This window comes from Sylvia atricapilla, chromosome Z, assembly GCF_009819655.1.
Source record: "Sylvia atricapilla isolate bSylAtr1 chromosome Z, bSylAtr1.pri, whole genome shotgun sequence".
Taxonomy (NCBI): domain Eukaryota; kingdom Metazoa; phylum Chordata; class Aves; order Passeriformes; family Sylviidae; genus Sylvia; species Sylvia atricapilla.
Window position 1 is genome coordinate 5298678 of NC_089174.1, and position 25356 is coordinate 5324033.

At 39.9% G+C, this 25356-nt stretch overlaps 1 protein-coding gene across 1 annotated transcript in view; it reads right to left on the minus strand.

Annotated features, from left to right (window-relative positions):
* The window catches only part of DACH2 (dachshund family transcription factor 2), a 233700-nt gene that overhangs the window by 35074 nt on the left and 173270 nt on the right, over positions 1-25356 (minus strand). Inside the window, exons 4-5 of the mRNA XM_066338570.1 lie at positions 13798-13953; positions 10092-10264 (exon numbers count right to left, since the gene is read on the minus strand). Of these exons, the coding sequence (XP_066194667.1) occupies positions 10092-10264; positions 13798-13953 (329 nt within the window). The remainder of the gene's footprint in view (positions 1-10091; positions 10265-13797; positions 13954-25356) is intronic.

Consider the following 25356-nt stretch of genomic DNA (forward strand, 5'->3'; position numbering starts at 1 on the left):
AGTCTGCTTGACAATTCTTATGTTTATATTTGCACATGAAACTTTGATATTAACTTCTGATTTAAAATATATATGGTACTTGAGGTAAGGAGGGGAAAAAAAGGATAAGAAGTTTTTTTTTAAAAAAAGGTAAAATCAAATTCTGCATTTCTGTGTATCTATACTTGCAAATTGCCTGAAGATGTAAAGGAATTTTCATCAGTAAAAATCTTTAGGAACAGGTCAGACAAGAAAGGCGCAAGTAAAAATTCATTCTTAAGACAAGAGATTGTGAGACCACTTGAGATCTTTCCAATCTAGTGTTTCCATACACACACACACACACACACACACTTTTAATTAAAAATTTCAGTGCTCTTCGTTCATGTTCCTAGAACCAACAGAAAATGAGAATCTTCTGAAAGAGACAATCAGGGCCTCAGTTACTACAGGTATTTTTTCTCTTAAAATGCCTTCTGTGTTTTAAAATGTCTCTCCAAGTCCTTGAAGGTGTAGTTCCAAGGAAGAGACACTAATGAGGAAAAATGGTTGAATTTATAGAACTCCAGAAAAGGAATCTTTGCAGTTGCCCCCATCCTTGGCAATCATCTACTTCCTGTGCAAACCCAGAAATGAAATCTAACTTTTTTTTTTTTTTTTTAAGACATTCTCTTGCCTCCACCTCACAAAAAATCACAATTATAGTCCATCTGGGAAAATTGTCTTGATATTTTGCAATCTTTCCTCCTTTCTAATCTATTTTGAAGATATTTTATTAAGACTATTTAATCTGGCTCCTTGATAGCAATTTACTGTGTGCTCTGGAAAATAAACTCAGTAGCATCTGAAGTTTTTATGCAGTTTCCTAGGTGGAAGCCTGAATCAATAATGTAGCTTTGGGAAGAACGTGGTGGTTCCTAGAAGTCTTTCCATTATAAATACCTGATTAAAAAAGCTGCTGTTTGGATGTACCAGGGCAATTCATTAATTACATCAGCAGCAAGATCAACAAGGATATTCTGTTACCCATTAAAACCACCCCTCTAAGCCACACTCATCTGTGTATTTACAGATACTCCTGAGAGTTATGCAAAGGGAACATGAGACTGGATCCTCCTCAGAGCCTGGGATGTGGGATGGCATTTCTCTATTCCAACCACACCAGCTGAGGACGTGGCACTGGATGTGGTTTTAACAGGATTCTTATTGTACATTAAATAACAACCCAGGCTAAAACCCATGTAACAGATGTGTATCTCTTACATGGCTGTTAATCCTCAATGGATCAGTTTCACTAATTATCTGTTATTTAATGAACATATAGTAACTAACAGATCTGAAAGGGAGACTTTTAATGCTAATATTTAACAGATATGAGTCTATTATGTTGAGTCGCAAGTTTTTGTAATTTTGAAAACTGAATGGTTTTATACAAAGCAGTTTTCAAATTCTGTGGAAGAAAAAAGAAGTCCAAGTCACTGAGCCTAAAGTCTCCTGGTTTTTTTTTCCTTTTGGCCTCCAAGAGATTGTTTTTGCTGAGATGAACAGATGAGTAAAAGGGAGCTGGGACGTTGTGGATGTGCTGCTTACTGCATTTTTTTTTTTTTAATTAAAAAATTAAAAAAATTCTTACTCCAAAAATACTGTCCTAAATAACAATGAACCATACACATGCAATCCTGAGCGGATAAATCCTGTGGGTTTTTTTACCTTTGTGCAAATAATGGCTTCCAAATAGGTTCCTGCTAACAGGTTACAACTCTGACTGCAATTTCATTTGCCTGGATTTCAGTTTTAACAGTTCTCTTTGGCACTATTTCCTCTCTTTTAGCCACAAAGAGTACTCAATTTACAATTAAGATATCATTTTGAAATGATTAATTTTACAGAAGAGTGCATAGTTTAAGTAAATTTCATTGTCTACTGCAACCATGAAAATGAATAGCCAAGGAGAGGACATGCCAACTGTTCTGCAAAAAAAACTTAAGAACAAATATGACTAGGAATTAACACTTAGATATCACACAAACAGCCATATATGTCATCTTAAATGGAAGTTATTTCAGTAATTCAAAAGCTGATGATTTGGAAAAGCAAAGTATTCCAGCTCCTTCTGTTAACTGCATTTCCCATTGTCTCTCACTATGAAATAATCTCTGCTTGGAGTAATTTGCCTTCAAACTCAGGGTCTTGGTTTGAAATCTTAAGGCAGAACTAGAAGTGTCAAATAATGATGTCCTTCTTAATCACACAGTGGATCACTTTCAAAGAGAATTAGTTGATTATGTCGTCCAAAGCCTTACCAGTTACACCAATTTCCAGCCACGGAGAAGGCAGAGTTTTCCCTATAAGCAACAAAGGAGCTGAAATTCCCTCTGGATCATATGCGCTCCAAATGAGGATGGAGCATCACCACGTGAGGCTGCATATGGATCAAGAAATTGTCAATTTCTACATTTTTATGTGGAAATGTGCTGGATTTCTTCTACTATAATGAATAATGCCATGAGCAGGCTCTTCTTTTGCTGGTAAACAGATCCATTTTTCAGTCCTGTAATCAGTATGCATCTATTTAGCTACTTAACAGCAATGTGCTCTGGTTCATTAGGTAGCTACTGTTGTGTCTCAGCCTAGTTAAAATTTCACAGCAAGTTAATCTATTTTATTACAAATGAGAACACAAGTGATAATGTCCTCACCATTTTCCAAACACAGGGTTAACAGTATTTGTAACAAATCAATGAGGGCATTTAAATAGGAAAATTGCAAATCTAAAATCTTAACATTTTGTTTCACACATTGATGACTTCATTTTATTTGTCTTCTGTGTACTTTACAACCTTGTTACTTTTCACATATATTTCTTTTCCACTTGAAAATGGCTCAGTTTCCCCTGCACCCTGCAGGGCAGCCTGGTCCCACACTAAGAAAACTCACAGTAATAAAGAAACATTCCTAAATACAGTATTATTTTCCCCATATATTTCTTCCTTTCATAAATTTGCAAGATTAATATTCCAGGTTATAATTGGATGAATTATACATAAGGATTCTACAAATTGTGAGAATTTTATGAAAAATGAAAACACTTCTCATGATCTCACCTATTTATCTACCTACAGCACCTACTTTATCTCATCTTTTTTCCTTCCTTTACAGAGCTGTAACATAAATTCTCAGAAAGGACTTTTCCACTATTTAATCCTCTTGAAGGGTAATATATTTGCCTCACTAAAAATCAGTGTCCTTCTCTGCCTCAGAAAATGTAGCTACAAAGCTTGACATTGTTAATTTTAGTTGTGATTTAGCTTAATGGCACTGAAGCCATGAACTCACCCAATTTCCAGACAGATCCTTAATTTCAGCTCAATATCCATCTCCCTGTGAGGGAGTATTCCACACCAGTAATAGGAAATACTGCAAAGTAGCTTCATCCACACTGGTTTTATTTTAAATACATATGAACAGCTTACCTTACTTTTGACACAATCATCTTGACCTTAATTCCTTATCTCTGATTTTTTTTTTATAGTATTGATCTTCCTCTTATGTCAAGAGTTTAGAGAAACGATGCTGCCGGATTTTCCTTTTTATTTTTCTTTATTCTTAGTGATAATGTAGTTGTAATTACTCTTTCAAATGTTAATCTATTAATCAGCTCCTAGTGGATTTAGTGGCATTTCACTGCTGACAAGCAGGTTCTGGAAGTTTGTCTGAGCCTTGGATGTTTTATTCAGACATTTATCTTGATATTTCCTATTTCATTGAGGTGCTGCTGCTCTACTCTGTAGAGCTCTGCAGTGGCTGGAATTCACCCTCTCCAATGAAACGGAAGGAAAAAGGGAGATCCTACTGGTTTTAGGCCTAGATTAAAGTTTTCAAGAGTTTTAAGAAAGATTTCGAGCTGATGTTGATCATGTTGGAAAAACAAGAGTTCATGAGCTCTGGGCAGAAAAAAATCTCAGCATTCTTTTGAGCACTGGGATGTTCATTATTCCAGACCTCAACCTCCCAGTGGCTGCAAGATCTCCATTCATATTCACAAAATGGACTACAGAGAAATAAAAAAAATAATTTCTAGAAACCAGAGTCTGACTCCTCTGTGAAGCCAGGACAGGCAGGCAGAGTCTCCCTGCAGCCTTCCCCATCTCCAGCCCAAATTCCCTGCTGAGCTACCTCTGCTCTCCCCTCTGGCTGAATCCCATCCTCAGCAAGTGAGAAGAGCAAGGAAAGTTAACACAATTCACAATTCCAGTCAGCAAAAGAGCTGAATTACTTCCTTTTTTTTTTAGCTAATACTAAGGTGTATTTCATTCCAATTGACTTCAGTTGATACTAATGCTCTTTGAATCCTAATAACCAGCACATTTTTAATAGTGTTCTAAAGTTTACAGTCCATAACTGATGGACTACTCAATTCAGGCTTTTCCAAGGAAAAAAAATACCCCCGCCACAGGAACTACACCTGAACTGATGCCAACAAGAACTAGGATGCTCACAGCCACTTCTGGGCTAGAGAAGAGCAGTTTGGTTTGGATTTTTGGTCATTCAACACTGTAAATGACCAAACACAAAGACTGGGGGTGACTTGTTGGTCTTCTGAGCTACTTATAGTACCTGTGATTGCTGTAGGTACTGGAGATGAACAAGGTAAACAGCTGGTCTAAAAACCAAGATAGGATCTGTGTGTCTGAAAGCCAGCTGGATCCTATTCATCTTTTGCAGTGTATTGGGAAGTCATTTGCTTAAAATATGTACTTTGCAATTTAAGATGCAATTTTTTTCCACTGTGTACATATAGCTGTTTCAGTTGTAGTCAACTGGCAATTATTTTTTCACAGAATTTAAGAAATCATAAAAACTCCAAAATTTACTGATTTTAAAAGCAGATGTTCACTCACTAATTCCATTACCTCGTGACTACTTCCTATCAATCCATTAATTGCCAGCTGCTCAGCCAAACAGAGAAGTGCAGCTAATCAGATGGTGTTGGGAAACAGCCAAACAGGAGCTGCCTTCTTCCCCATTTCTTAAATTAGCAGTCACTGGGACAGCTGTGGAAACCTTCACTCCTGGGTTGAGATCCTGATGTTTTACTTCGAATCTGAGAGCACAACTGCAAAGGATCTCATGGTGGAAACCTGGTATTTGTGCCCCTCTCCTGAATTGTTTCCCCCAGTGCTGCCATGGAAGGGAGGAAAGGCTCTCCCAGGACTAATGATGATAATGCTCTACCTCATCTACGTTAGAGCCATATCAGTCATTAAGGACAAATGCAAATGACTAAGCTAATACTAAAAAGATCTGAGCCAGAACTAAGAGCTTAGATGTGCCTGGCCTAACAATTTTCCTTTGTAAGCTCTGCAAAAAGAGATGTTTCTCACTGGATTTTTTTTTTTCCACTTGGAAGTTTAAAGTAAGTTTTCAACGCTTAAAATCTCTCAATGAGGGTGGTAAGGAGCCAGGCACTCTTGGCACTGCAGGGAGAGGGACAGCCTCCCTCCAAAGGAAGAGATGAGAAAGGTATTTGAAATTTGAATGCAATTTGAAAGGAGCTGAACATCTCTCAGCAGAGTCATTTCTCTGAATCAGTGAATAAAGAAACACAAACCTGCACACTCACTCCTCCCTCACCTCAAATACAGCCACAAAAATTAACCTTGTAAGAAGCAAACAAACTCCTGTGTCTTACACGTCACTCCTCCAACATATCCCAGTCCCATTCCAGCCACCAGCTGCCTGCTATGGAACAGGAGAGAATAAATCTAATACTATGAAAAATCATATTCTTTGTAGTGACGTTTTATTTTATAAATGTTGAAATATTCTGAAAACAATTCATAATGGATTGAATGCAGAGAGAGATACGAAATTACTGATGTTAGAAATTCTGTAATGGGAAATGTTTTTATTGTGAGAAGAAGTGTTTCAGAGCATTCTGAGATGGCCACATTTTTCTGGCTGTCAGGTAAATATTATGAATGTGAGTTGTAGAGCACACAGAAAATAGCACCTCTCAGCAATAATTACACAGCCCATCTGTACTCTCTTCAGGGAATTTAAAATCATGTCATATACATCCTTTACAAATGCCTTAACAATACCACGAAATCAGGAGAAAAACAAAACTCAAAGGGAAGGAGACTCAGAAGTCTCTACTGAATGTCTAGATCCCACTGTACAATTAATGCTTTGCTCTATTTATCAGATTAATTCCTGAAGTGCACTGGGGTGAAATTCTTAAGGAATTCTGAGTTATGAAATATTTTCTGAATATGAAATTTTGAAAAGAAAAATGCTGTGGTGTTTTTAGGCATCTCAATTACTTCTTTTGTTTTTTTCTGTGTTTCCTGTTTGCACTGAACACAAGCAGCATTTATTCCTAACTGGGACCTCGATGAGAGCAAGGAAGAATAAGAGAAAAGCAGGAATACAGCAAGCATGAGGCGATGACAACAGAAGAAAAATGGACAGTAGGAAACCAATTTTCAGAACTACTCCTACTCAGGAGAAGCACATCCCTCAGCAGCTCCAAAGAGGCTGTCTGCCAGAAGGAAAGGGAGGGAGCATGAGGAGGAAGAGGGTGAGACGTGAGCAATAGGAGGAAGGAGGGTGTAAAATATGTCAGGTAGGTAAAATGAGAAGCAGGGAAAATGTGGGAGAAAATAAGTCTCGGAGATCTCTGGCATGAAGTTTTGCCTCATTACTCCCAGTACCCTTGGCATATCTAACACAAAAGGAGCAGCTTAAGGCCCCTGGTTTGGGTCTGGCTCCCAGAATTTCAACCACAGAATTTCCCACCTGGTTGTTTCCAAGGACATCTGGGAAAGTGGCTTTTCAGTGAACAGTCCAAGATTATCACAGTCACAGCTCCAGACCTGGCTCTTGCCAGCCTTCCCTTCACCTTCCTAACCCCAAGCCTCTTCCCTGCCCTCTCCCTGCTTTTTAGCTGGAATTGTGTAAACCACTATGTTTTTAGTCATGTAAATTTTGTTACATGACTAAATTTTTTTTAACAAATTTGTCAGATTTGTTACAGGTGCACTGCAAAATAAAAATCTTCATATTATGTTGCTACTGCTCTCTGGAGCTGAGTGTTTCACAAACTTCAGTGAAAAATCCTCTCACTTTTCTGTAAAGGGCTCATCCAAACTTTCCTTTTGAAAATATTGTCACAGAGCAGATTCTTCTGAGTTTCAGGAACAAAACTGTTGTGTGACAGTAAACTGCTGTATTTATTCATGGAATCATAGACTGGTTTGGGATGGAAGGACCTCAAAGGTCACCTCATTCCACACCTGCCATGGGCAGGGACACCCTCCATGAGACCAGGGTGCTCCATCCAACCTGCTCTTGAGCATTCACTGCTCTTTCTAGCCCAAACCATGATTCAAGTGTACTTAACCAAATTCCACTCCAGACTGATCTTCCCTTGACATCCAGGACATTCCTGGATTGCAGAGCAGGTCCAGCTAAAGAACAGCTCTGGAAAAAAGGAACTAACAAGAACTGGATGCAAATGGGAGAAGAGAGATGGTGATGAAGTCAGCGTTGCTGTCAAATTTTGTTTTTGCCATATGAAACCCTCAATAACAGACATTCTTCTGAGCCATCCGAAGCAAGTTTCAAACCCAGCAAGCTTCTTCAGATGTGCAGTAAATCCCTGTAAGGTTGGATTTATCACAGGGGCACTGCCAGAACTGCAGCCACAGGGCTGCTGGTGCTGCTATTATCACATCACATCATGTTAGAGGTGGCTAAGAAGGTTTTGTGAGCTTGGCCATTGTGCCTCCCTAATTTATGGTGTTCCTGTCAGGGAGAAATCAAGTTTCATAGTTATGACATTTCTTTCTGGAGCACTAAATGTTAACTTTGCTGATCATGCATATCTTGGTAGAACAGCTTATTTCTAAATGGCAAACGTGATATAAAAAGCATAATGACTTCATTCAAAACCTTATAAAGCAGCTGATTCTCACACCTATAGAAAACAGGCCAAGTGGTATTTTAGTCATCAGACTATGGAAACAGACACACACTCAATATATTTGATTAATTTCTCCATTTTAAGCAAAAATGTGATGCTGGGATTATATTCTGTTGAAAACTAGCTATGTTTTGTACTTAGTAAACGCACTTAAATAATGTCCTGCAATAAAAATATTACCGACAGCAGAAACAGCAATCCTTTTCTTTTACATGTTTCATTTAGTACAAGAATTTCATGTTAACTGGTCCTCATTCTCTCGTGAATGATTGTACATAAGGGAAGGAAAGGACAAAAGGAGCCTCACATTGTAATAAAATTCATCTACAGTTTCAGCACTCGGAACAAGCTAAAGAAAGATGCAGCACCACTTGACAGGTGAGAGTAACAGAGCAAAGGATCCTCACTCTGCCTCTGTCACGTTGGCTACTGGTGCATTTTCCTCTGCAACATGAGAGGAAATAATTCCCACCAGAGTGTTGCTGTGGAGATACTGTGTCTCCTCTAGCGCAGGTGTTGGGGAAAAAATTGCTGTAAATGAGTAACTCATATCAGCAAGGGCCTGCTAAATAACACCCTGAAACTCAACTGCCTGCAGAAACTGCCGTTTAAATTACAAAGGACTAGAATTGTTTAAAAATGAGTATTTAATCTTCCTGTTGACATACTGGTAACATTTAGAATACAACCAAAACTTCTGCAAGTTTACTTGCTGCTACAAATAACTTCTGTGTTAAAATCAGAGTTTTGTCAAGAGGTCTCTGAACAGGTAAAGGACAGATTATGGTTTGAAATCAATGGGATCTCAACTAATTTCTAATAATTTAATGACTTGTATTAACTAATAGACAGCTGGACATCAGAGAGAGATGTTTTCCCTCTCTGATGTTTTGGGCACTGCTGGTTTCTTCCCCTGCTTGATTTAGAAACAAGATCTCCTGAAGCACCAGCCTGTGACAAAAGGATGTACAACACAACCCTCACTCAACACATTCCCACAATGGGACTGAACTGCTGAAAACAGTGACTTTCTCAATGGCAAAATAAGGATACGTTATAATTAAGATGCTTTAGAATAAAGATATGAAAGGTTAAGTTCAGCAAATCAGTGCGAGTTGTAAGAATAAAGCAACTCAGAAGTCAGATTCTAGAGCAACAGGGATACATGAGTGTAAATGAACAAAAATATTGAAGACATTTATTTTCCAGATAGTTCCATAGATTCATTTATTTAAACCTAAAGAAAAAATGGACTAAACTAATGAACTTTCAAAGCTGACATTTTACTTTGTCAACAAGAAACCCACATGTACATGCAAACACACACACAAGTCAGACTGACAACACCTTTAATTTTTGCTCAGTAAAAAGTGGACACACTTTTAGAGAATCACATCACACCAATCCTTCACATGCACCGATCCTACACACTTCTATTTTGGAAATTTCTTGTTTTAATGCATTTTTGAGTGTGTGGCAGGACAGCAGCTCTCTACACAGGCAAGAACATTTCTGAACAGCCTATTTGGTACAGACTACAACAAGCCTTTCAGTATACAAACACGGTTTTTAACTAACATGAAAGAAGTCCAGGTTTGGCTACCAGAGACCCAACTCACTGAAGTACTTTATGATAATTTTCCCAGGTATTTACCTGTTCTAGATGTGCACTGCTAGAATTCCTGTTTTGCTCTTCAGCCTCACTAAGGTACTTTTCTCTGCTGTTTACCTGTTCTGGATTTGCAGGGCAAATCATTATCTATGATATTGATTATATCACTATCTACGATAATTTTCTCTGCTATTTACCTGTTCTGGAATTGCAGGGCACTAGAATTCCTGCCACGTCCTACAGCATTTTCTCTTAAGTTTGACTTCAAACCGCGTTTTAAGAGTTACTAAGCTCTCACAGATCTTGCTGTAGCCTGCAGTGAGTGTTGGTGTCCATTTTTAACCACATTACAGGCTTACTGACAGATCAGAGCAGCTGAACTCGGCTGCAGCAGCAGGTGCTGCTCAGTGCTGGGGGCACCAGAGTGAGCTGGAGCAGTGTGAGCTCCCTGCCCCGTCCTTCTCCTCCCTGAGGGTGCCCGTGCAGGTGCTGTGTGGGGCAGAGGAGCCTTACCTTGATGACGGAGGCCCCTGCCCTGGAGAGGGGGCTGTGCATCTGCGCGGCCGCTGCCATGTTGGCGATGGTGTTGAGATGGTTCATCTGGTTCATGGCCATGGCCACCGAGGCCGGGGGGAGGCTGACGGGGAGCAGGGGGTGCGGCATCATCATGAAGGGCAGGTCTATCCCTGTGGAGAGCAGGACACGTCACCAGGGACCCACGGCCCACCGCAGCACCCACCGTGTCACTGGGACATCCTGCAGGGCTCAAACCCACTGCAGCATCCATCGTGTCACTGGGACATCCTGCAGAGGTGTCACATCCCACTGCAGCATCCACCATGTCCATGGGGACATCCTGGAGGACTCAAACCCACTGCAGCATCCACCGTGTCACTGGGACACCCTGCAGAGGTGTCACATCCCACTGCAGCATCCACCATGTCCATGGGGACATCCTGCAGGGCTCAAACCCACTGCAGCACCCACTGTGTCACTGATAGACCCTGCAGAGGTGTCACATCCCACTGCAGCACCCACCGTGTCACTGATAGACCCTGCAGAGGTGTCACATCCCACTGCAGCATCCATCGTGTCACTGGGACACCCTGCAGGGCTCAAACCCACTGCAGCATCCACTGTGTCACTGGGACAACCTGCAGAGGTGTCACATCCCACTGCAATATGCACCATGTCCATGAGGACATCCTGGAGGGCTCAAACACACTGCAGCATCCACTGTGTCACTGCGACACCCTGCAGGGCTCAAACACACTGCAGCACCCACTGTGTCACTGATAGACCCTGCAGAGGTGTCACATCCCACTGCAGCATCCATCGTGTCCATGGAGACATCCTGGAGGACTCAAACCCACTGCAACATCCACCATGTCACTGGGACACCCTGCAGGGCTCAAACACACTGCAGCATCCACCATGTCCATGGGGACACCCTGCAGAGGTGTCACATCCCAGTAACATCCACCATGTCACTAGGACATCCTGCAGAGGTGTCACATCCCACTGCAACATCCACCACTCAAATCCTAGCCATTCCGGGGCTCCATAGGGAATAATAATTGTCTGTGCAGCCCAGGAAAGGCTGGTTTGTGCTGGGGAAAGGAACACACAGCTGGGGAGTGACACAAAATGAATGAATATACGACTGCGCCAGTTCGGTGATCTCTTAAGTTAAGAGAAATAAACAAGAAAAAAAGTCCCACAAAACATGCATATAATTTGCATGTTTTCCAAAATATCAGATGAATATTTATTAATAACTTTATCTTATCATAAACTCCTACCAGTACTTCTTCCTGTTACCACTCCTCAACCAATGTCACACTAAATTCTTATACTCTGACTATTTCTTGAAACCAGAAGGGTGAGCTTGGACTACAGACACCACTGAGCAATTCTACAGAAGGTCTGTGAACTGCAACATGTAATGAGAGGTTAAAATTGTTGCCAGAGGTTTTAATTTTCAAAATGTCACTTTAAATTGTCTTCTGTTATGGATATAAACCAATTTAAGAAGGTATGAAATTTATTTGGACCAACTTGCAGATCCTGACATTGCCAAAAAGGTGAAGTTACTGCTAGCAAGAATTGGATTCTCATACTTCATTAATATCCATTTCAGCATGTGTACTACTTCTTGTATTTAGTAATGACTGCACTGGAAAGCAAGAACAAGACATCAATTCACTGAAAAAATTGTTCAGGTTACTGTGCATTCAAGAGTTCTTTAGAGGGACCACTTGAAGAGAGCTGCTATTGGATATCCAAAATTATTTTGCAGAAAAGAAAAACAGGACTCATTCTGCCAGACAAAAATGTCTTACCATTTTTCTAAACGACATTTAGACTAGAAATCCTCATTAAAAAATTCAGGTGCAAGTATTAAATAACACAAACATGCAGCTAGTCATTACCACACGCCATCAAGACTGCTTACTGTTAAAAACTTTTTACTTTTTGGGTTTATCCTAACCATTTTAAAGGAGAAGGCCAGACACCATTTTGGTATATGACAGAACTAACAATAAAAAACCCTCACTGACTGACATATCTTATGTTATCCCTACAGAATTTGACTCCAGTGATATAAAAACACCACAGTGCCCACCAGGAAAGGCAGAATTGAGTATTCCCAGCTCCCACACTATTCCTGTTTAACATGAGCATATCATGATCAGCAACTGTGATGTCTAATGACTCACTCTCTATTTTACATGATGATCCCCACCAATATTAATTATGATAGGCAATAACTAAGGCCCACATACATCCTTCACTTCAAACCACACTGACAGTATCCTCCAGCGCCTGCATCCCCAAGCCTTTGTTCCCTTGCAGATCTCCCTTAACAGCCCAATAATCTTTCCTCATCCTCTACAGAGTTCCAAAACTCCCAGACACCATCTGGCCACACTGAGTTGTATGTCTACTTAAAGTCCAATTGACATGCAAACTAAATGCAAACTACAAACAGAATTTAACAGCACATCACCAGTTTTAAGACACAATCCGTCAAACATTTCAGAGGACTATGAGGAAAATATATCCTGCACTTGCAAATCATTGGGCATAATAATGTCTGACATCTTTTTAACAGCCTATAGACGTTCACCCACTACAAAATCCACTGGAAAATATCTTTATGAGCGAAGAATACAAAATGTCTTTGCGTAAAGAAATCCAGGTATTGAATTATGCAAGAATATAAAATGAAAGGACAAACTACAGAGAATTTCAGTCCTATGACTCGGTGATTTTAAACTACGGACATTTAACCCAAAATGCTCAGGTGCACACCTTCCCACAAACAGAGCAGACACATTCTGTATGAGCCATTGCAATAGCTCTGATTTGCTCAAGTCTTGGGCCTGACATAGACAGCAATGAACTGACTACTCCAAAAATTGTGTAAGGAGCCAGAAATGTCACCCATCCACTGAAACTAGCACCAAAAATCAACTTTCAGAAGGTGACTGAACAGGCCACAACTTGGAGGATGAAGAGCTTAAACAAGCAACAAGAGTTCATAAATAATGAGCTTTTCATTTTTCATCCATCATCAGCTACAGGAATAAATTTACTCCTCGCTAATTTTTAAAATGTTAAACCCAAACATCTTTCTTGGAAAACTTTTTCCTTCCCTTCCTTCCCTCTTTGGGAGCAAAGAAGTGGAACTGACAACTTCCCACCTGCTCCTTTCCTTAAGGGAAAGAAGAGAGATGGCTTTTCAGGGAGCTCTAAGTTCCAAATCCAACCTGTGTCATTTTACTCCAGTTGTTTTGGATAGCTAGGTTCAGTGGATGACTTTTTAACTGGACATTTTGCACTTATTCCTTGCTCTCCTATTTTACTTGGCAGGTCAGCATTTTCATCTGGAAGACGATTTTCTCACACAGCTAAAATTTTAAGCAACTTTATGATTATTTTTCCTCTCAATCCAGGCCACAGAAACGTCAGTTAAAGACTGAAAGTCCCAAACCCAGTAGAGAGAGACTGACCATCCCAAAAGGGAACAGTCCCTTGGACGCAGAGGGTGGCTTGGACATGAGACACAAGTGCAGCAGGCAGTGGAAGGAGTGACCCTCCTTCTCACCCACGTCTCCCATCATTTCCCCCCTCCCTGAGGCTGGGAAGGAAGGCAAGCCCAGCTCCCAGCAGCCCTCCAGGCACTCTTTCTCCCCAGTGGGATCCCAGTACGTACTGTTGGTGAGCAGGTGGTTCTGCTGCAGAGGGCTGAGTGGGTGTGCACTCCCAAGGCTCGACTGCCCTGACAGCGTGGGGTGCCCAATGCTGTGCTGGGAGCCCGTCGTGATGGGAGACTGGAGCTTGTCTTTGTCCCAGGAGGATTCACTCCCACCTGCAAAACAGGGCACAACAAACCGTGAGAGGCGCGTACCTTTATCCACAGGTATTTTGCTGGATTAGCAACACTCCTCACCACAGCTGAGCACCTGGCACAGGCACAGCACCTGGAACCTGCACCTGAATTTTTCTAGAAATAAATTAATAAATAAGCATCAGGCAAAAAAAAAAAAAAAAAAAAAAAACACCAAACCACAAAAGAAAACAAAAAACAAAACAAAACAAAACAAAAAAACCCCAAACAAACAACAAAAAAAAAAACCAAAAAAACACAAAACAAAACAAACTTTAAGACACTTTGCAGCATCACCTACTTTCAAAACACTGGTTTGTGGAAACAGGAAAAGCCAAGTGTCTGAGGATGAAATCATCAGTCATTATTAAGGGAATTATCACAAAGGGAACATCCGAGAGGCTGAGTCACCATCTCCTCCTGTCACAGGACATGAGGACACCAGTCCCTGCCAGACACTCATCTGAGTCCACCCTTGTGCTCACCAGCCTCTGCACTGTCAGTCCTGAGGCACTTGGCCATTCCCTCCCTCCAGTGTCACCACATTCCAGCTGGAACTCATCCCTGAAGAGTTTACTACAGTTTATCCCCCAGCTTGGTTATTTTTGGGCTCCAGTAGCTCCTCCCCAGCTGCTGGGCTTGGCCCTGGGGATGCCCCACATGAAATCCTTCCCTTGGTGGGTTAAATGAGCTGGGCACAGGCTGTGCCTGGAAATCACCAATATTGGGGAATTTCAGCTCAGGAGTCCAGATATCTATTGTGCATAGTAATTACTATCTACAACAAACACAAAGTTAGAAAACTGAGCACTTGTTTTCTCAAATCTCTGTCTGGTCTTCTGCAGCAATTTTACAGACTAGGTTTTTGCAGTATTACATGCTTGAATAACAAATTCCTTTTAAACAGCAGGTTAAGCAGACCATGTTAGTGAATTCAAAATACATCTGGGTCCACAAAACACCTAAAAAAAAGTTAGACTGAACACTTCTGGAGTTAAAAGGTATTTTAAGATGACTCCTCTCTCAGGTACACCCCACACTGTCACTTAGATTATAGATTGTTAGAAAAACATGTAAATGCAGTATAGATTTTGTTTTGAATTTATGAACAAGAATCTCAATTAGAATAAGCAAACAGATTACTGGAGAGCAGCAAACAGAGGCAGCAAGCAAAAAAACATTTTAATTGAATATGAAAGTAACAGAGAAATTCCATTCTTTATAACAATACTTGGCTAATAAATATGATTAATACTGCTAAATGCAAAAGTTTGAAAGATCAGTGACTGAGAAAAAAGGAAAATACTCCATCACTTTAGCACTATGTCCAAGTATGAATTACTTTCCTATAAAAGAGTTGTAATTTGTAAAATGATGAGTAATACATTGACAAAGAAAGATAGACTAAACTATGCCATGTGATATAATATAGCATGGTGTACTGCAGTAATTAGAACTACTACAGTTGAGGCTGTGTCAGCATCTTTGTTATTTAATATACTGTATATCAGCTCCTTCAAATAACATTTGGCTGCTATGTAGTGTGGAAGTTTTTCCCTCTGACTATTGTGAATCTGGGGTGGTATTTGGTGTGTTTCAGAAGTTAAATGTGCAATTCATGAAGGACTTTCAGCAGAAATGTCGAGCATTTTATTTTATCAAGTGAGTTTTAATTTTCTCCATATGCCTTTTCAACAAACTTAACATTTACATTCTATTCTTCCTCAAAAAAACCCACATACTTCTCCATTATTTTTTGCTTAGGAACACATTTTGTAGCTGTAATTTCACATATCAGGGCACTGGCCAGAAAAATTAGGCCAAAGACAGTTTGTTGGGAATTCTGTATGAAAAGAAAAAACTGAGTCTTCATCTGAAAGTTTCTCTCTCTCCATGTTCCTCTGCCCTGGAACAGCCTTAGGCACAGACAGTCCAAACTCAGCTCATTTAGTTAATTCTGGAAGTTTCTCTTGCCTTTCAGAGCCTCATGGCCCTGAGGCTGGAGTAACAGAGCCCCAGCAGTTCTCTGAGCCCAGCTCTACAACTTCTGCAAGTTCTGGAGGAAAATTCCATGATTCCCAATTTACAGATGGAGAATTTCCCTGTGAAGAAAAGCGACTTGCTTAAGGAAACCCAAGAAATCTGCAATGGAAGGGAAAACCAAATTTAAATTATGACACACAGTCCAAATCACTAGACCAGTTCTCCTTACAGATGGGGACAATAATAACTTTTTCCCTCTGCAAATTCCACTTGTAAATCTGCTCCAGTATTCAGTGCCAGCAACACAAGAATAAATTGCAATACACTTATCTCTACAGACCATTCCTGTATTCTTATGTTCCCTATCACTTCTCCTTAGAGAAAGAAAAAAATACAGCTGAGTGTACGACGTACAATAAAAGTGGATGTTAAATGAAATGCATCCTTAGCCTGCAGTATCCCACAGATAACAGCTCCACCTCTCCACCTGGACTGCATTTCCTATATAGTAGGAAGCCTCTTAAAAATAAAATAATAATTAGAGCAGTTCTTACTAGAACTGCTCAGGTGTGAAGTGTTTTATAAGGGCAGTGTGGTTAGCTCCAGGTGGGAAAACTGAGGGGCAGAATTAAGAAGTTCCTGTTAAACCAGTGAGGAAACTGAACTGGGAATGAGTCAGGGCTCGTGGTCCTACTCCTGTGCCCTACACCACAGACACCTTTGATTCATCCTACCCACAGACCCTCTGCACAGCTAAAAAAACAACTATTTTAAAAGAAAATTTGCATTCTTCCCTGGAGAATCTATGCCCATAGGGTTAAAAAAAAAAAAAATTACATACTAATTTACAGAAAGCCAGAAGCAGATTCACAGTAAAAACCAACTGTGTGACAGGCAAACCTGCGCTGATACACTCAGTCCTTAAAATGCAACTTTTAAAAAGGTGTTTCTTTTTGAGCACCCTATTTTCTTATTTGGCAACACAGTTGTCAGCATGTTTGATCAGCTAATACATATCTGACATGCAACATATCAATGTGAGTTTTCTAATTCTTTTTTGCTATAACAATTAGAAGTGAATACATTCATAAGAATTGAATACTTAATGCTTCAAATTTATGTTTAACCACAATTTTTCAGACTTGTGTTCATTGGCATTCTTTGTCCAAACAGGGGCCATCCATAGGGCAGAGATGTCACATTGTGATTTTAATTGTTTTTTTTTTTCAATCCTGTCTTTTGTATGACAAGCTTACAGTACATACAGAGATGTACTTTAAGTCTTTTCTTTTAGATATATAAAACATAAGGGGGAAAATATATGGAAAAAAAAAAAAAAAAGAAAACATACACTCCCAAGAAAAATGAGACAACAGGAAACAGCAACGGGACCTACCTCTTTTATATGGAGGGAAATACAACTTTTTATTTATTTTATATGAGAAAGAATATTTCGTTTTAAATTATGGGCAACTTAATACAAGAGTGTCACAGGAATATTATTAAAGCACTCAGAAGTTATTTGTCAAAATGCCAATACATCATTTACACGCTTCACCAAAAGCTTTACGTTTGACCCTCTTACCCACTACCCACATGACCTTCCCTCCAGGAGGGAAAACTGAAGGACAAAAAGGTAATTTTTCCTAATCTTGTTTGCATTCAGGTCGATCTTGTCCCAGAACAGGTTGTACCCAGCACCAGGAAAGGCAAAGAGAGAAAGGACCTGCAGCCCCCGGAGCTGATGCTCAGCAGGTGCAGGCACAGAGCTGGTGGATTCCTGACCACAGCCAGGAGAAAAGGGGAAAAGAAGTCTGGGCTGCCTCACCCACCCAGCTGAGAGCAGGCAGCAGAGGTGTGGAGCAAGCTCTGCTCTCAGAGGTGCAGCTAAAAGCACGATTTGGGTTAGAGAAAGGCCTGAGTGCCTGCAGCATCCAGGGAAACAGAGGGCACAGATAGAGATGGACTCCACGTGGATTTCAGCAGTCATTTGCCTCATAGTAAGTGACGCCTGGTATTTACTAGACTGAGCAGGTTATTTGAGAGAAGTTATGTATTCAGCGCATGAATTACACTAATGTTCAACTCAGCAGAAATCTGGTGAATTTAGGAGTCCAATCGCAGGTACCATGAACAAACAGGGAAAATCAGCCCAAGCAATACATTCACCTGCTGTCAGTGACAGACTCTCACGGCAGGGTGATTTACCATCACATACAGATCTGTAAGCAAAGTGCCTCTGTTTAAGTTTCTGTTAAGTTTCATTTATTTGAAGGAAACACAAGCACTAAGTTCAGCTTAATTTTTTTCTGAAAATGGTCCTACTCACCCATCATTAACTTCAGGATTTTTTTTTTAAGACAACTCCCAAAGCCAAAAATTTTCTAGCAATAAGCCTCTTATTGCTTTTCTGTTCTTCAGAACAAAACCCCAAAACCTGTTGTTCAGTTTTGGGTTTCTTTGGGTTAGTTGTTGTTGTTGTTTTGGTTGTTGGGTTTTTTTTGTTGTTGAAGACATATCTGTAGTGATTAAATCAATGTCTTGGTTTTAGGTATTGAAAGATCTCCAGAAAGTAATCACAGTTCAATTCGGTGACAGTTTCTTTTCATTTGGTTTCAAATTCATTCTATCAGCCTTAAATCTATCTGGTTGAGCTAAATGAAATCCTCTCTGTCAGAGCTTCCTTCGAATTCCACAACCACACTGTTTCAATCTATATTTGTCATTTTACTTTTCCTTGTGATGCATTCCTGAAAAATTGAACTCCAATTGTAAAAAGCAATACCATCTTCACTGGCCAATTTTATTCTCAAATTATTTTTAAACACATTTTTCATCCTGTTGGGCATATTAAGCATAACAACAGCTGCAAAGAAAAAAGTATTCCATGCACTGCTATTTCAGCACTGGTAATTACAAAGTATTTTTCACCTCTAACTTCTTGTGTCTAGCACATACAGGGCCTTTGAGAAATTTTGGATTATACAGAACCTTGTGACTCTCAAAACAACACAGGCCTTTTTGCCACCCCTCCTAACATTCCTGTGTTTTCAGGTGTTCCAGACTATTTTACCAAAATCCCAATCTCACCCTGATATTGGGGAAAATGGTCATGTTTTTGGCCTACACAGAATATCTTCTGCAAAAACATCCCAGCCTACAACTTTCTGTCAACATTTTCATGGTATCAACCTTTGAGAGACCCAGGGAGACAAGATCAGGTCGCAAACAACTTTTGTCAGATTTGATAAACTGAGAATCTCACAGCAGGAAGGTCAGGAAGAGACCACTCAGGTCTCGTTCCTGGTCAAGTGTCATTTTCCTGTCAGAAAACCATAAAACTGCTCCAGGTGAGGATTATGACCCATTTAACCCCAAATTCTGCCCTTTGTATTGGCAGTAGATAATGTTATTTACAGAGGCCACGCAAGTGTGGGCACTTTCTGTGGTCCCTTATTACTCCCAAATGAAATCCTTAACTTTAAAAATGGGAACAAGATTTTTAATCAGCTCCCAAAATCATTACACCCATCTGAAAATGCATTTCAAGCTTCAATCCATGGATTTGTCTGGCTGTGAGCATTCGGCTGTATCAACTTTTGGAGTGTACCCTACAAGAAAGCCATGAAAGTGTGTAGGGTAAGATATTAAAACTCAAGAAATCCAGTGATGGCTTTACTGGGCTACTTCCAAAAACTTATCAAGTGGTTCAGCAGATGTAATTACTGCTTAGCCCTGCCAAGGCTTTGAAATGTGCCCATTAATTCAGCAATTCCCAATCTGTCCATCAGTCAGTCATACTTAAAAAATATGTCTGTCAGGACTTAGGTGAAGTAATCTGTTGATAATTACACAATAAGAAGGCATCTGAAATCTGAATATAATTTCTAAACTTTTCGAGAAGTCTTGATGACAGCAAAATCAAAGTTTATTTCACAGCAAACAGGACATTGAAGGTAACTGGGAATATGTCAGAATATTTGATGCCAATTTAATTAAGAACAATTAATTCCAGGAAGGTACTTTTTGAGAAGATAAAAGCTGAGTTGCAATATTTATCTAGGAATCTAACCATCCCTCCCAAACCATCAACTGCTTCCTTTAAAGTGAACAAAAAACAAGGAGGTGGTAAATGAAATGTGTCCTGAGGTTCTCGTGTGCTGATGGATGATCCTGGTGCTGAAGCACATTCCCAGCCAAGTCTCCTCAGTGCCAGGTACCTTGGCAGGTGTGACTGTCCTTCCCTGGGCCTTTCCAGCCAAAACAAAACTCACCATTACAGCCAGGTGCTCCATGTCCAAGGCTCTGAAGAGCAGGAAACCTCTTCTCTCTGTCACACCACACAGAGCCATCCATCCCTGCAAACTGTATCCACAGAAACACAATCCTAAAATACAACCCAGTTTTATCCTGCTGTCTGTGACCAGCTGAACAACCAGCTGCATCAACTAAACCTCAGTATCACCTTCAGCACCTACAGCTGAACTCCAAACACACCTCAGTGGTTCAACTTCCACAACCACAGCACCCTGAGTGACATTTAACAAGATGAAACATCAGATTTACAGAAATTGAGACACGAACTCTTATAACAACTGTCAGTAAAATGCACTGGTACTCACAAGCACCACTCAAGAGTTAAATACCTGATCCTTCACTCTATGAAAACCACCTTGTGTTATTTGAAGGTGTGATTTGGAAGGGTTAACTTGACAGTTGTTGTGCTCCTCTGCCATCTCCTAGTTCTTGTAGCGGATTAAATATTAAGTTTTAAGACTCTATTCAGTTTCCTTTATAGAATGTGAAGTACATTTATTGCTAACATTTTTAGTAACAACTGTGTGACTTTACAGCTATTTATTTTTCTATACAAGGATAAGAATTACGTACTGGAACACAGCATCTATTCTGGTTTAGGACCATCAACAAAAAAACCTCTCCTCTACTGCAGGACCACTGCCTGCCTTCAGAAGCATGTTTATTTCAGAGAGAAAGAAGGTCAAAATTCTGGTCTGTCATGTTTTTATTACTGTTGATGATGCACAAGCCAGAAATAAAACAGCTTAACTTTCAGATCTTGAATACAGTTCGCAGGGCTGCCTGCCAGAAAGGATAAAACATACATCCTTCTGAACTCCACTGCTGCAGCCACCAGCAAGCAGAGAACCAGGATTTGTATTCCAGTGATGATAATCACCTACCCTCACTCACCAGAATTTACAATTTTCTGCCTTTTTAAAATTACTTAATATTTCCCCATATTTAATTTAACAACTGACTGAAAGAACCACTGAGATATATACATGCACTGTGTATTTTTACCATGACTCTAACTAGGCAGATAGTTTAGCTTGATTTTGAGAAGCTTTGAGAATATTTTGACATCCAGGGCACAGAGGTAACTACAAAATCAGGTTATTTGAGCTTCAACAACTCATAATTTACTATTTCTTTGAAATAATTATTAAAAACAGTTCAAATTACAGATGGCCATCTGCTGAGTTAATCTGCGGCGACGTAAAATGGATCGTGTATTTATAATCTTTCCAAGATCTCCCAATACTAAGAAAACTCTACATAATACAAAGCATGGCTTGAAAAAATGAAATAAAATCCGTGGCCTTAATACACACCTGGACAGTCTTTCCAACCTCCAGCACTGGCACCAAATTCTGTGGAGATGTTACCAGAGAATTGGGCTGCTAAGGGATGCCCACCACACTTTAAAACAAAAGAAGGTCTCCAGTGAGATTAATACCACCGTTTCCACAAAGGATCAGTGACTGCAGCCCCTTGCACAGTTCCACCAATGTGTGCCAGGATGGGAACCCAGGCCAGGCACACACTCATTCTGAAAGTGCTCTGTTTGTTACATCTGACAGTTGATCCCTTCCACTAAACACTACTGACTTCCAAAACATTGAGAGAGCTGCCAAAACCAGGAGAGCCCGTGAGAAAACCCAATGCACAGAAAAGGTCAGCGGGGACATCTACTGTGTTTCACTTAACGCCAGCCTAAAAACAACACAAATAACCCCAGGAACTACATTAGCAGCCAACTCTGCACTTCCTTTCACTTTCATTTGTGCTCACAGTCACATCTGAACAGATTCCTACCACAACACCTGGGCAGTTCACACATTCAATCCTTCTTTGCTTTTCAGAACATTTTTCTCATTCTGCAAGCTTAGCCACTGGGTCTTCCCATCACCTCTAGAATAGTTCTCCTCCAGAAATACCAGTGGGAGTTTAGCATTAGCTTCTCTAGGGAGCAGGATCAAACCCCTAGAACTGACCAACAGTGTCAAATAAACCATTCCTAAACTTGCTATTGTGTAAAGGGTACTGTACATCTTCAAGCTAGAGTTTCCTTCTGAGGTATGCAAAGCAATAAATAACAGCTATCATCAGAACAAACACGATTAAAATATTGATATCAATACCAGATAAAGTGAAACTATTTCTTAAGAAGAGAAAATGAGAAGCTTCTGCAACAAAACAGAACAGCACACTGCCAAGCTGAACTTAACTAAGCTTGAGGTTTTGGACAGGATTCATTTCTGCTTGTGGTATAAGTATGCACCACCTTGATTATCATTTAAAAAAATATTGACAGCTTGCCTTCTCATACCAATGCCTGGTAACAAATTCCAAATGTTTTGTCACATTTCTTGTGAGCAATGCCATCTGCCAGAGGTGGCATTTCATGGCTGTTTACCCTGACTCCCTCCAAGAATTCATCTGCCACTATCTAATGCTGCCTGAATAAAGGGGATTAAGACTCTGATGCAACAGAGACTATTGATAATTTGGTATAATTGGGAAGAAATGAAGATAAATGAGGTTGAGGATGGAGAGGCAATTAGTTGAGCTGCCTGTACAGCTGTGCTCTCGGCCTGGCTCCCCTGGCCTTTTCTTTGGTGAGGTATGTGCAAATTAAACATAATGACAAATACGCTCTTCCCAAAGCTCTTTACTTTGCGAAGCTTGAAGATCTGTTTCTCACTTTTGAGATTCTGTGTAAAAAGGAAAAAAGAGCAGAGGATCTGCTGAGGTTTTTGAAGAGAGGCACTCTGTCCCAGCACACCTATGGCTCAGTAGCTGTGGCTCCAGCCCAACATTCCCAACATTCCCAGTGTCCAAAGCCAAGGGCTTTGGCCAGAAGGTGAAGGATTTTGTTCCCTCAGTGCCACAGCCAGCCTTGGTCATTCCACAGCTACAGATGTCTTTGGTATCTCTGTGCTGCAAACATCCTCAATCCATGTCACTGGACAAGCAACATCCCCAAACCATGATCCCCTCTAAAGCCAAGCCCCCCAGCTTGCACCTGAACCTCCACTTTATAAATTATGCCAGCTTTTAAAAACATTGCTCAAAAAAACCTTCGGAACTTCTAAAATCCGTATTTTACCTTACAAAACATCTTGGAAGTGGCAGGAATTTTTAGTCACAATAAAAAGACAGCTACCCAGGTAAAAGCCTTAGTTCTAAGCTACATTTATTCAGGTGAGGCCAAGTAATCAAGCTTGAATATCTTGAAAGATATTTAAATCTCAAGTGAACATGGTCAGACTACAAACCTCCAAATTAGAGGACACCAATCTGCAGTCTGATTTGCAGCCCTCATTTCAAATATATTCAGATATGTTCATACATATACATGCAGAAATGCCCCCATATGGGGTTGAACATAAATGTAAAATAACATACATTTGCCACAAGAAATGCCACTACATGTTTCACATAAAACTCTAACAGTTTGTCAGAAATGCCATATAATGCAAGGTCCCTTTCAGAAGGAAATCCAGTATTTGCAGCTTTGGCTTACAGACATGTTTTCCCAAGTACCCAGCACATGTTAATTTTCTGATTTTACGTACAGGTGATTCTATCCAAATCAGGTCTTAGATGAAATACTTCATAAAACTGCACTTTTTTTTCCTGCATCCATACAGTCATCAGTTATTTTAAAAATGTATTTTATGGATTACTCAAGAAATGTCCTTAGATAAAGACAAAAACCCAGTTTCAATGCACAGAAGAGATTTTAGAAGCCAAATGTTACATACCTTAAAAGAATAACAATTTAGTAGATTTATTTTGTAATGAATTTTCAACATATCTACTTTTTATTATACAATACAAAGAGTATACCTTTTTTGTAAGTTTTCAAAGCTAAAATCACTTGCAATTACCTCTTTTCAAACTCACAGAACTCCTACAAAATGTAGTGATTTTTTGCACATGATAAACCTCACTGAACTTCCACAGTGTGCTTTTCCCCACTACCTGGAGGTCAACCAACATTTCAATTTTACTCAGTCTAATGTACTTTTTCATTTTGGATTAGATTTCTGCAAAAGCAAAAAAAAAAATAATAATTTTAAAAAAGCTCAATTTTTATGAGACAAACATGCCAGGAGGAAAAAAACATATATGCCTAAGTTCATTTAAATTGACCTTATTTATTGTCTTAGTGAAGCTGAAAATTTGGCTGAGGGGGAAGAGGAGGGGAAGGGGAAGGGAAATAAACCCATGAACATTTGACACTGGCACAAACAGGACAAAAAGCTGACAACAAAACATGTTTTCCATGTTCATCTTGCTTTGTTTTCCCATTTCCACATTAAGACAAAGCTCTAACTCCCCCTTCTTCACATTTCACACAGCCCTTCCTTCCTCACAGGTGGGTGCTCATTCTCTCTACTTCCAAATGCTGTCCTCAAAGCATAAAAAATGACAGACTCATCACGACTGGAAGGGATTAGGGGAAGCTGTCCCTAAGAAAATACCCAGTACTTTCATAGAATCCCTTCTCACTCTATTCACATTCCTCTGTGACTAACAATAGGGTTAAATATGAGTTCTGCTCTGTCTCTTCTCAGTTCTGAAAATCAGAATCAGACAATCTGAGGCATCAAATCAGACACCACCAATTTGGACTCGATGACCTTGGAGGTCTTTTTCACCATTGATGTTTTTTTGATTCTGCAAGTTTAAGAGAAAATATACAATACACAACACCCTTTTGACTGCTAGAGTCTCTTCTTGATTTCTTTGTCCCCTGCTTTTAAGTGATTGCTCATTTTCCCATTCTTTAACGGTACCTGCACCAATATTAAATAATATTTATAAGCTAAACCAAGAACATTATTCCAAAGGTAACTGTAATTTCTCAAGCACAAAGCCAGAACAGAAAAATAACTAACTGAAGAAGTATTTCTGCAATTTGCAGATGATTAAATTTTGAAGGTGAGGTGTCCTGTAACTGCACCAACCATTTATTAAGTTGACTTGAAGAGCTGTAATTTGTGGTGTTTGCCCAGAAGAGCCAGCACACAGCTGTAACTGATGATCAGGGATAATAGCCATGGATTTCAGCACATTTCCAGAGCTCCCTGC